This window comes from Platalea leucorodia (assembly GCF_965183815.1).
Source record: "Platalea leucorodia genome assembly, chromosome: 10".
Classification (NCBI taxonomy): Eukaryota; Metazoa; Chordata; class Aves; order Pelecaniformes; family Threskiornithidae; genus Platalea; species Platalea leucorodia.
Genome location: NC_138832.1, coordinates 20,453,917 through 20,467,441, shown reverse-complemented (window position 1 = coordinate 20,467,441; position 13,525 = coordinate 20,453,917). Strand labels below are relative to the sequence as shown.

At 44.3% G+C, this 13,525-nt stretch overlaps 1 protein-coding gene across 6 annotated transcripts in view; it reads right to left on the bottom strand.

Annotated features, from left to right (window-relative positions):
- Positions 1 to 9,439, bottom strand: part of LOC309595868 (phosphatidylinositol-binding clathrin assembly protein-like) — a 34,297-nt gene extending 24,858 nt beyond the window's left edge. For 3 of the 6 annotated variants that reach the window (XM_082323359.1, XM_082323360.1, XM_082323361.1), the window contains exons 1-2: positions 8,968 to 9,437; positions 779 to 921 (exon numbers count right to left, since the gene is read on the bottom strand). In XM_082323359.1, coding sequence (XP_082179485.1) covers positions 779 to 921; positions 8,968 to 9,097 — 273 coding nt within the window. In that variant the 5' untranslated portion in view covers positions 9,098 to 9,437. Of the gene's footprint in view, positions 1 to 778; positions 922 to 8,967 lie in introns of all 6 variants that reach the window. The other 3 variants (XM_082323362.1, XM_082323363.1, XM_082323364.1) reach the window with 2 other exon arrangements.
- Between the last annotated feature and the right edge of the window lie 4,086 nt (positions 9,440 to 13,525).

The window sequence follows — 13,525 nt, the reverse complement described above, 5'->3', positions numbered from 1 at the left end:
GTCATTTCAATTAAGCTCACAGAGCTTTGGAGAGAGGAGGCAACACAAAGCTTTCAGAGCAGTTTAACGGCTGGAAGCAGTACCTTGAAGAATCATCATTTCAATATTACCAGTAGTCAACAGTCATTTATTAGGAGAATGACTACTCACAGGTTCAGGACTAAACAGTCACCGGACCAACACAGAGTTTAGTTTTTAATGGAAGGACTGTGTAAGAGAGGCTCCATTTCCAATGCCATGTTATTGTCTGGGAAGCTTTTCATAAACAGTGATGAAATAATTTAAGTGAGCTAAATGCAACAGAAACCTGTTTCAGAGGAATGTTAATGGCAACAACATATGAAGATTTAGCCCATTAGATGATGATTTGCAAGATCAAATATTCTAGTCACCATATTTCTCCTCCCTTTAGTAAGTATTCTTATCTGTTCATAGCCTGGCTGCACGTTTATGGAGTCCTAACAAGACTTTTGCTGTGCTCTTACTGATAAGCACTAGCCCAATGAAGTAAAGCTCATCAGAAGTCTTTATTCTAGAAAGGTCACTCATTCCCTCACAGCCCAACCCAGATACCTGCAGGTAAATTGTAAACACTGATATATTTTGGTATTGAAATAGTGAAGGAATATTTTCTTCTCTGGTGAAGTACTTTACAGCCATCAGCAGAGGACAAACAAAGACCTTTGAAAAACTGAAGTACATATCTAATGCTTCATAGATTGACACAATTTTTTAAAACACTGTCAAGGAGGCTTTAATAAAACTAATCATGTCTTACCTCATTTCCATACATCATGAGGTGGTGTGTTGTAATTAGAGCTTTGAACACTACAACCCAGCTACTGTTTGCAGTTCTCTCAAAGAGTGTGTCTGCCAACTGCGGAATATTCACATTCATTTCATTTGTGCACTGTATTAGATCTAAATTAAAGAAAAAAAAAATCAAAGCATTACAATGAGTTATATGCTCAAAGAGGATCATCATGTTATTTTGTGTTTTTACATTGAGAATTCATACTGGAAGCATTAACTTCAGTTCTTTGTTTAAGAAATAATTGAGCTATTTTACATTCCTTGCTCAAATTCACTGCATTTTACTGAAAAACTCCAAGTATGAACTTCAACAGCATTTCAATAATTTTACGGAGCCCAAATATCTCATCAATAAATAACCTACTCCAGTAGAAACTATATGCCCAAATTATTGTCCAAAAGCCAGTGCAGGACTTCTGGATGCTCAATGCCTGAAAGCCACTCAATTTAACAAAACAAAAAAATTAAAAAAAAAAAAAAATCGGAGAAGCAAGGAAAAGCTGAGACATCTATACCTCATGAGATCAACAGGCAGCAAGTACCCTGCAACTCTGACCTAAGCCTGAGTACTGACACACATGACAGCAAATGAGATGCTATAAACCTGTAATAAGCCTCTTTTCTGTAAGAATTAAGAACAAGAACTCGCATCTACACACCCTTCCACTTAGCTAAAATAACCTAGTCACCAACCTACTGAATATTTTGTGGTGGATCATGGCAGGTCTCAGGCTTTTGTATAAAAAAAAGCTCTTTGTGTCCAAGACTGATTATAAACCCAATAGTAGAACATTAACTTGGGAGGTCAGAGACAGAGAGCTTCAAGTCTCTGCCTGAGTATTGGTACAAAACCAGAACAGGCTCCAGCAGCCACATGGGAAAAAAGCCTGCCTGAGAATGCTAGCGAAGGCACTTGCTGACAAGAGAGCAAAGAACTGAATCCAGGACTATTCTAAACCCCTCAAGACATGCACATTAGACATTTATTCTCTCTCTGAGCTACATTTGGCTCAGGTGTGATCAAAGTACACCTTAAGGACTGGGCAAGGCCAGTAAAACAAACAACTAGTTTGAAAAGCTTCCTTTGTGGCCTCGTATTGAAGCCAAGCCTGCGAGCAGCCTGTTGGCTGCAGAGCAGCATTGCTGCTTACGTGGTTTGCCTGTGCAAGTACCTGAAGAAGGGTAGGGGCTTGGGGAGCCGGGCAACAACTGAACACCGAGGTGTCGGCACCACTGGAACGGCCAACTTATTTGTCTTACTAGCAGCATGTAGAGGACAGGCTACATTATCATAAGCAATTTAAACATGAACTTAGGGATCACACATTGATAGTTTAGGACAAAATACTTCATAGAAATATTGCACTTAGAAATTATATATGTTCTAGTGCACAGAATATATTACAGATGTATCTTTAATTAAAGATCTGTTTATTAAGGACATAAAGTCCTTTGATTAAGGATCACTGTTTAGAATAATGTAATAACCAGAGTAACTTCAACAGAGTAAAGAGTTTTAGATGGTACCTTGTTGAGGTAGAAAGCTATCAAATGCAAATTCTAATAAGTTACTAATTTCATTCTGGTATCAAAGGTTTCCAAATATGTACAAAACACGCAAGTTGGGATGAAAAATTTCGTCCTTATTAGTAACACACAAAAACGCTGAAATAACTGCACAAAAAGAAGAGCCCTGAAAAGGAGTTTTAAGCAAGCTATACATCAAAACCTTATTGTCTACTAGTATTAAAATATTTCAATATTTACAAGTGTGCAGATTCTCAAAAAACAAGTCATTTGATAGATGCTGCTCACCACTCACAGCCATATCATTGTCAGACGCTGTGTCAAATTAAGTACTTCAAAATTTCTAGAAGTCCAAGCAGTCCATAGACAATTATTGCCCCATATAATGAAGCAAGTCCCAACTCCAGAATTTATACATAGAGAAAGCTTGAATTTTAATTCAACAGCCTCATCTACTGAATGAGAGCTTTATGACATTTCTAAGTAATTCTCTCAAAACACATTAAGGTAAATAAGTCTTCCTAAATCCAATCAGTTTACATGCAAGCACTATGAAGATCTCTTAGATCTTGCTGGGTATGTTTCATGTAACTGAAACGTCTGTAACCAGCACAGAAACTGTTACAATTTATAATTCCTATTCTCAGTTTACAAAAACCAACCAAACAAAAAAACAATCAACAAAACCCCCACAAACGCTATACAGAGCAACACCTGTAACATTACTACTAGGTAACAGTTAAAGAAATTCCGTCGATCTGCTGAGGTCAAAGACCACAGAGATAGCCTATTGAAAGCATTATTTCTGCACAAAGTCCTTTTCCTTCACAGGACCGCTAAGCAAGTCAAATTTTTCACTGAAGACTTTCAATATTAAGAGTGTTTATTAAATAACAGACAAAACTGGGAGGGAAGATCCAGGTTAAAAACAAACAACTTTCTGCTCTCAAGTCGAATTAGCTGAGCTAATTTCATTCATATTTTCCCAGCGCTCGCCACGGAGATTTCAATCTTGTCACCTTCCCTCAAGCTAAGGTCTACCAGCAGATGTTCCAGTAGACTCTAAGATGATGCTGAACACCCAGGAGATCCCTTGCGTATCCCTTATGTTTAAGACTGATATCAAATGTATTCTTATAGTGCTGCTCAGGCACAACGTGACAGAAATCCTACTGTTAGCAACTATATCAAATGTTATAACTGGTTACCTCTCCTTAAGCCACGCATTCATAAAAAAACCCTTTAGTTTATCATGCCATCATAAAGGTTTACCACCACAAAAAGCCGTCCAGATGTCTACCTTCAGAAGGAAGCAACTGCCTTTTGCTTTGGTACACAAGACTAAAAGAAGTCTTCTGTCAAGTGACAGTAACAGAGTGGAAGTTGATAGACCTCTGGTGCATTTGAGAAGCTCACGTGTTATCGTTTTATTCCACAAGCGCGGTTCCACGTGATTGAAAAGGGCAGTCCCAGTAATTCTGTAAAAGTGCTAGTAAGGTTTTCCAGCATGTGCTACTTGCTTCTGCAAGATGTGAGCCTGACCATTTTAAAAGGCAACCAAAAGGGAAATATTTCACATACGTAGGGCTACTCAGAGTTTAAGTCAAGCTGTGCTTGAGGTTAGAGGACCCGAGTGAGCGGCAAGTCCCATGCACTTCAGACACGTGCTTAAGATGACACATACCGGCTCCCCTGAAGACAATTTTTATTGAGGGCATTTAGCACAATTGTTTGGTTTCAAAATCTCCTTGAATGCACAAACACAGAAGCCACAGTTTCCAATACCGAAGAACACATGCTTAGGCAAACGAAACGTCTCCGAAACACTAAACTAAGAATGAATGGCGGAAAAAATCTCAGTGCATTTTATAGGCCAAAACTGGACTTTCCTAAGAGTGTATTGCAAAAACTTAAGTTTAAAAAGCCTCTTTAATAAGGCTACTCAGGCCATTTTTTTTTATTATTTTACAACTAGGAATAATAAAGCTAGCATCACATTTGAATTCTAGCAATTGAGATACATAACAAAAAAAAGCAAGGGTTATTTCTCTAATACGATTCTTCCAAGTCTGCAATAGGAATATCTACATAGAAACAACTGTATGGATCTGTTACAGCTGGCAACAAAGGAGGAAAAGGCTATTAACACCATATATCTGGAAGCATAAAGGAACACATGCACCTGAGAGACTGACAGCTGGGCAACTGTGATATGGGTGTTGGCAGCAAAAACAGGAATGAAATGTGTAGGGCAAGTGATGCTCATTTTCTTATCGCACTACTTATATAAACACTTTACAACTCAAAGCATTTTGCCAATTACCCAGGGGAATCATTTCAACTGCAAGTGAAACTGTGGTGCTATTTCTAGAATGGAATTTAGAAACATGTTAACATCACACAGGAAAAAAAAAAGGGGGGGGGAACAAACAGCTTTAAACCAGGGGAGTACCATAGCTGTTTTCGAGCAGCCTGGAAGAGCTGTGGAAATCTTACTGCCTAGAAGAGTACTGAGGATTTCTCTTCCACAGCTCATCTGAAATACTGGTGGCACATCATCTATGAAACCACACAGCTCTTCGAAGAGCAGCATGCATAAATCCAAATATTAAAAAAAAAAAAAAAAATTACATATGTATATATCAGGGTTTTGGAAAATTCTCAGCCAAGCACCAACAAAAAACTGACATACTTTTCAACTTTCAAGTAACAAGAAAGTAATAATTTTCTTGATTCAGGAATATCTCTCTCAAGAGAACTGTAAATACAAAAGTTAAAAGACAAACATAATGGTTTAATATTCCCATATTTCTCCCACTTTGTCACAGGACTGAAACAGCTCTAAGACAGACATAAGAATTAAGACCACTTTCCTTAACCCAGCAGTCTTGAAAAAAAAAAAATTTACTTTTTCTTTTTGGAAGTTGCACTGTAAACTATAGATTACCAAAACATGTAACGGAAGAGCCACTTCAGCAAACTTTCTCAATGTGGCCTAAGGAATGCAACAATTCTTGCTGGAAGACTTAATTAAAAGATAGCACCTGACTGATACAAATATTTTTATGCCCATATGCTCTTGTAGTGCAGATTTGATAGCGGTCTTTCATTTACATAATAGCTAAATCTGAACTTAGATTACTTTATCAGAAGCAAAGCAATTCAGCTATTCTGTCCCACTTCCCCACTAAACAAGGATACATGATGGCCCATAAAGTTTCTTAAAAAGCCTTAAGCAATCTCTAAATAAAACCCACGCTTATAGATTACAAAAACATTAACTACTTTTTTTTTTTTGTTCAAGTCAAGTTTCCTCAATTACTGTATTGAAAAGCTTCACAGGTTACTAAAGAGCTTCAAATCAAAGGCAGCCACCCTACTGCTTGTGGAAGAGTTCAAGAGTATTTCTTCGTACTGTATCACAACTTATATATCTCTGCAAGAACCACGCTGCATCAGCATTCACCCGACAGTCCTGAGCTCTAGCTGCCGAAAGTAAGAATGGGCAGATACAAAACCAACCCAAAACTGTGATAGTCATAATGTGATGTTATTGGCAAAACTTAAAAGTTTGCAATGATTTGGCGGAGACCTGAACTTTCTCCTAAAGTAAAAGGCTTAAGAGCCTAATTCTGTTACACAATACATTTTTACAGTACACAAATTATCACTTCTTATGGGATTTCCAAAGCTTGTATATCTATAGGAGTTTTAAGTTTTGATGAGTAACATTAACTATTTTTCCCTCCCCTGTGCTTAAGTGGGCTGTACACAAGTTAAAGAGGAGTTGTTTTTTCCTTTATTACTGTGTTCATTTAAAAGTTTAAGATGCCATTAATTTAGGGGTTTGTATTTTTATAAATTTCGGTTTACACACAAGTCTACTCTGCCAGTTACCAACGTAGCTACAGATTTATTTTTTTTTATTTTTTTTATTATGGCTTTTCAATAGTTAGCCAAGAAGAGAGATGTCACCAAAAGCATAGTCCAGCCCCACTCCACTGCAATCCAAACTCAGGAGGCTGAAGGTAAGTGAGAGAACCCACACCGGGGAAGAAGAGACAAGACCTTCAGGTGCTCCACTAAGAGAAAAGATCAGCCTCTGTATAACATGTTATGTTATCCTAAAATATTACAAAATACTACAGAAATAGATCTGCTGACTTATTTAGGACACTGTGACCTACTTTAAAAGGAAAAAACCCCAAGTATTCCCATTGACATTGCTTAGGGTTTTTTGTGCCTCTTTTTTTTTTTTTTTTTGCTCTTCAAGAAAAACATGACTATACTACTCAGCAATTAATAGCCAGACAAAACCCAAGACTCTTAAATACTAGTTCACACAGTGCATGTGTAACATCTTCCTTTAAATACCCATATTGTAATATTATAGTTTTTCTTGCTGAGGAAACTTGGCAACAAGGGGATTTTAAGAATTACTCTGAATAGAGTGCACAAACTGATACTCCTCCATGATCCCTGACACAACTACAGCAACTCTGAAAAACATGGTCTTGGTGAAGCTTTTTCTTGAGCAGCAATTACAAGTAATACCAGACGGTGTAGCGTTTTGAGTGACACACACATGTAGCGACCAAGGTGCAACTAGCAGTGTTTTGCATTAACCCAAGCTATGTTTTCCTTCATAATTTACTTCAATTGGAAAGTACTCGCACTGTATCTTTGAAAATACAGTGTGATTTTTCCAGAGATTACAGTACTTAAACTAGTATCTATCTTAAATGCAAGCAGGTAAAAAAATTAAGTTTTGTGCACAAGTGGAAAAAAAAAAAGAAATGCCATGCAAAGGCTTGCGAATGTTTGAAAAGCAGCGCCTGGGTATGCTCGATGAAGACTGGAGAACATTCATTGGGATTTTTTTTTAACCCCTTACAGAGATATTTTTGGTACCATATTTCATAACTTTTTCTCCCCATCCCACCAAAGCGTTTCACTATTTCAGATACCAAGTCAAAACAACAAGCTTTTTCTTTTGTCTTAGACCAAAGTCTGAGAAAGTGAATTACACCAAAACACATCTGGCACAGAAGGGGATCTTCAGGAGACTGACAGCTCTAAACAAGGTTGTATCAAAAGATATCAAAAGGAATTTGACAGTCAAAAGGCAACCTCAGTTTATGCTGTTCTCAAGAGTTTTTCCAGGTTTCCATTTTCCTATGTTGTGAGGGTAACTTATAGGAGATGACATTATTTTAAGGATATTTTCAAACAACACACGACATCTTTTAAGCTTCGGAAGCCTTCAAACTATTGAGCAATCTGTCACCACTTTCTGGCTTCCTGTTATGTTGCCATTTCTGGACTCAGGGGTTACCTCAGTAAGTTTTTCTACCACAGGCAGAACACACGACAAGATAAAATAAGGTAACTTTAAAATGGTATCTTTAAAAAAGAAATTGTCAATTTACCCAGTTTTGAGGCTTTTAATTTCAACACAGTAGCTGCAACATTCACTCCTGTAGCCGGATTACACCCATTCAGATCAATAATAAATCATATATATATTTAGTTGGTTTTAACTATTTGATCCACATCAAAAGCTCTCACAGAAGGAGTCTGTATTAACAGATGAGTGCCATAGTGTCAGTGAGCCAAACTACCCTCAAACAATATAACTGAGTATGCTTCTTGCAAGAGCTTGAACAGCAGAGTCTCCTTAGTACCACCAACTTGAATGAGTCCTGCAAAACCACCAGCCTGCTCCGCTGACTTTGAAGAAACCAGCATAAAGCTTCACGTCTTCTTTCCTCTCCCTGATGGGAACACACATGCTTACTTCACTTTTAATAGACGGTGAACGGCTGTACTGCACAATGTACAAGGTCTGAAGCATTCAGTGCACTTTTGAGCAGTCAAACAGTAACTTCAGTTGCTACCCAGTTACTAAAATCTGAAGCAAAGCAACACCACTGATACTTTTCTAGGTATCAAGGGTGGCTTTCTGCATCTTTTGGTATACAGAAAGGTGTTTTAACATATTAAATTTATCAGCAGCAACACACTCTCATTCTGGAGAGATGTACTGGTCCACCTTCGCCCTTCCCCTTACCTCGCTCACTTCAAGTCTTTTTACCTTGTTTCCAGAACCGTAAGACAGAAAGCTATGATATTTCAGGAAATGTTAGAAATACTTAAACGGCTGCACCCCACCAGATGCACAGAAGGACGGAAGAGCGCTGAAAAATTTCCTTTCTCGCTCACAACGGTAAAACCACACCGCTTAACCCACCTTTTCCCCAGGTGCCGGATTAATAAGCACTACCGTATCCAGAGCACGTAAAGGGAGAGGCTCGCATGGGGAAGAGCTCACAACGTTGGAATATTTTTGTTTCCCGGGCGCGACAGGGCGTTACAAAGCTCACTCCCTCCACGTGTAAAATAAGTTTTGAAGAGCAAACCAGTCAGGTTCACCCAGATTTACACGACCCCCCCCCCGCCCGGGGTGCAGGCGGCCTCCCCTCCCGCTGCCCGGGGGAAGAGAGGCCGCGGCGGCTGCCCCGGGGCTGGAAGCCGCTGCCCGGCGGGCGAAGGGCGGGCCCGCCCCGGCCACCCCCCGCCCCGCCGCGGGGCGCAGGCCGCAGGCGGCCACCGCGGGGTCCTACTCACAGTCCAGGTGCTTCTTCTTGGGGCCCATCACCTCGTGGGTCGTCGCCTTGCAGACGGCTTTGGCGACGGCCGAGCCGGTGACACTGTGCTGCGCCGCCGTGATGCGGTCGGTGATCGACTGCCCCGACATCGTCGGCGCGGCCCTGGCGGCGGCGGCTCCCCCCGCGGACCCGCCGCGGCGGGCAGCAAGGCCGGGCCGGCGGCTCCCCCGCGGCCGAGGGGCGAGCGCAGCCTCCCCGGGGGAAGGGCGCCGGCAGCCCGCTCCGATGCGACGCCGGCGAGGGCGACCGGGGAGTCCTCGCCGGGCTCCGCCTCACCGGCTCCTCTCGGCCGCCGCGACGGGGGCTTTTCCCGCCGCCCTGCGGTGCGGCGGCGACCCCTCGGCTCCCGGCCCCGCCGGCTGGGCTGGCCGCGCCCGGCCCCGCCGCGCCCTGCCTGCCTCCGCGGGCCGCGCTCCGGCTTTCCCTTTCACATTTACGCTCCCAGACAAAATGGCGGCGGCCGCGGCGGCGGCGGCGGCGGCGTCAGGTGACCGCCCGCCTCGGCCCCGCCCCGCCCCGCGCGCGCGGGGGCGGGGGGGTGGCGGGAAGCCGCGCTGGCGGCGGCCGCGTGCCCGGTGGGGCGGCTCCGTCACAGGCGACGTCAGTGCGCGTTTGGGAGCGGGTGCAGGGGGCTCTGCGTCACGCGGCGCGAGCCTCCTGCTCCGCCACCTCTTTGTTCTTGGCGTGGATTTAGGAGAAAAAAATGACAGCCTGTCCTCGTCATTGCGTTTCCTGTGGTAAAAGACGTATGGCCGGCGGAGCAGCACAGCCATGCGCTGTCAGTGGCGGAAGAAATGACCTAACAGGACTTGCGCTCATTTTTTGGTGGGACAGGTTATCCCACGGAGCCCTGCGCGGCGACATCGGCGTCTGCAGGGTGGCAGAGGCGTGGAAGGACGTCGCAGTATGGCGGCGCGCAGCGGCGGAGCTCTCTCTCTTGCAGGCTGCGGAGACAGAATAAAACCTCCTCGGAAAACCTTTCTCTTGCAGACTGTGTTTGCGGAAGCAACATCCGTAAAAAGAAACCGCCCGACCGCCCTTGCTGAGCCCTTGCTGAGCCCATTGCGTGTCCTGCTCACCGCACGGAGCCCTTCTCGGGCCGTGCCCGGAGGCCGGGCTGCGCGCCCGCTCCTCTGCGAGGCCGCGGCAGAGCTTCACCGCGAGCTCCTCTGGAGGGAACGGGCTGCGTCCCCCCGGCGCGGCTGAAAACGCGTTAAACGGCAGCGGCGGCAGCTGCCTGGCATTGACCTGGTTTTGAGGAGATGAGTCTTGTATGTTTAAAATGACACCAAAGAACCGGGCGGGACAGGAACCGGGTGATGGGTCTTGCCAAAAATGGGGAGGAGGAATAGTGCTTCACTGTACCTGTGCGTTCGCTTGTTTGCCATTTTCCGGAGAGCAAACAGGAGCGCGGGCGCAGCTTTTGCCAGGTGCGACAGAGGTTTCTCTGATACGGACAGTGGGCCGTCGTGGCTGGACCGTTACCAGGAAGATGTTTCAAACTGCCATCAATCACGTTAATGGTACCGCGTGAGCAGGGTTCAACAAACAGCCTAGGAATGATGGGCTCTGCCGCTCCCCCGGTCCTCCTACCCTGGCTGTCTCTGTACCAGCTTATTGGCTAAAAATACAAAAGAGGTTTTGTAGTAGGTTGACCTTGGGTGGACACCAGGTGCCCACCAAGCCACTCCATCACTCCCCTCCTCAGCAGGAGCGGGGGGAGAAAATAAGATGGAAAAAACCTTGTGAGTCAAGATAAAGGCAGTTTAATAAAGCAAAAGCAAAGGCTGCGCAAGGAAGCAAAGGAAAACAAAAGATTCATTCTCCACTTCCCATCAGCAGGTGCATGACTGCTGGACATCCAGGCACTTCCCGGGAAGCAGGGCTTCAGTACACGTAGCAGTTGCTCCAGAAGACAAATGTCGTAATAGCGAATGCCCCCCACCTCCTCCTCCTCTCTCTTGGCTTTTATTGCTGAGCAGACGTCATATGGCACGGCATATCCCTTTGGTCAGTTTGGGCCAGCTGTCCTGGCTGTGTCCCCTCCCGAGGTCCTGCCCCCCCCCCAGCCCACCGGCCTTTGGGGGCGAGGGGGGGTGTTGGAGAGAGCCGTGAGGCTGTGGAGCGCTGCTCAGCAGGAGGCAGCCCACTGGTGTGTTATCAACACCCTTCTGGCTACCAATACACAGCACAGCACTGTGAGGGCTGCTGTGGGGAGAATTAACTCCGTCCCAGCCAGGCCCAATAAAGTGAAGAAAAAAACACAGCATCACTACTACTCAATCAGCACATGCAGTTTTCCTTTGCCATTTCATGGAAGAGTATTTTTTTAACCTCTGCATTTGTAGTACATTAATGTAAGTGTGAACACGCGTACAAACAGAAGATCTGTGAATACAGCAATAGTTATTTTAGGTTACAACTTTGAAGTAGGAGCACAAGAAGTAAGGAGAGTAATAAGAAGGCAGTTGAATATGAATGTTATAAACAAAAATCTAGCGGCTTCTGGCAGTCAACTCATATTTCAGGGTGCTGATTAAAGCTTTATTGCTTACATTATCCCTAAAGTGAGATGCTCCATAAATATGTGTGCTAGACTGCCAAATACCCAACCGTCTGTTATTGCATTACACATATTTAAAGCAATAAAGCAGGAAACTTTTGCATCCACAGTACTGTCTATTTCACTAATACATACAAATTTCCTGTCTTTTCATGATATTTGTACGACACAGAGGGCATTCATTAAGTGCTTCAGCACATTCCTTACAGGCAACTGGGTGACCACAGGGAATGAAGACTACTGATATGTCTTCTTACCAACAATTACAACTTATACTACATGCTCAAGCCATCTTTATACCCAACATACAAATTTATACATTCTCATTAACCACTGTCCCCTGTCCTTTAACAGGTAGATATTATTCTCCCGTTCCAGGAGTTTCCTCCACTCCTCCAAATGATCCTGAGAACAGGCTATGACTTGGGCCCCATCTGTCAAAATGAGTGCTCAGGACATGAGAAGCAGCATGTTTGATTGTTGGGCACCAACACCGGCCTGGCTTGGGTCATCGCTGCACTCACCCAGTTCCTTGCAAAACTCAGTCTTCGTTGGTTCAGGTCGTTCCTGCTACATGACCTCCTACAACATACAACTCGCATCACAGATTATTTTTCCCCCAAGGTTAAATCTCCTCGAGGCACACACCGGGTCTCCCCATCCTTACCAAATACACCCAGGCCCTTGAGCAAAAACAATCCCATGAATGGGTTTGCCTTTTCCCAAGGAAGGAGCAATCCACACTGCCTTCCCCAGCCACTTCCCTATGTGCACTATGGGGACCTTATCTCCTCCCGCAGTACGTAGGGGTTTTGTTTGGGCAGGACCAGGATGGTTAGCAGACCCTCTGGTGTTGACCAGCCAAGTGGCTTCTGCTAAATTTATATCCTAGTGCTTCCATGCCCCGTTGTCCAACGCTCTCAATATAGTCTTTAATAGTCCGTTATATCTCTCAATCTTTCCAGAGACGTGTGGGTGATAGAGGATGTGATACACCCACTCAATGCCGTGTTTCTTAGCCCAGGAGTTTATGAGGTTATTTATTTCGGAAATGAGTCCCGTTGTCTGATTCAATTCTTTCTGGGGTATCATGTCGCCACAAAACTTGCCTTTCAAGGCTTAAGATGCCGCATCGGGCAGTGGCATGGTTTACAGGGTATGTTTCTAGCCAACCGGTAGTTGCTTCCACCATGGTGAGTATGTAGCGCTTTCCTTGGCGTGTTTGTGGCAGTGGTCCAATATAGTCAATTCGCCAGGCCTCACCATATTGAAACCCAGCCACTGCCTTCTGTTCCAGGGAGACTTTACTCGTGTAGCTCGCTTGATTGATTGCAGCACGTTTCACATTCATGAGTGACCTGTGTGATGGCCTCCATCGTCAGGGCCACCCCTTGAACATGAGCCCATCTGTATGTTGCATCTCTCTCTGTATGTCCCGATGTTTTGTGGGCCCATCGAGCTACAAACAGCTCACCCTTACACTCCCAGTCCAGGTCTACGTGAGCTACTTCAATTTTGACAGCCTTGTCTACCTGTTCATTGTTTCCATGTTCTTCAATGGCACGGCTTTTGGGCATGTGAGCATGACATACCTTTAGAGTGATGTTTTCTACCCGGGCAGCGCTGTCCTGCCACAATGCAGCAGCCCAGATGGGTTTACCCCTGTGCTACCAGTTGGTCTTCTTCCCCTGCTGTAGCCACCCCTATAGGACATTAGCCACCATCCAGCAGTCAGTATAGAGATAGAGCACTGGCCACTTTTCTCATTCAGCAATCTCTAGGGCTAGTTGGATGGCTTTCACTTCTGCAAACTGACTTGACTCAACTTCTCCTTCAGTGGCTTCAATGACTTGTTGTGTGGGACTCCACATAGCAGCTTTCCACTTCTGATGGTTTCCTACAACACAACAGGATCCGTCAGTAAACAAAGCGTAATGCTTTTCATCTTCTGGTA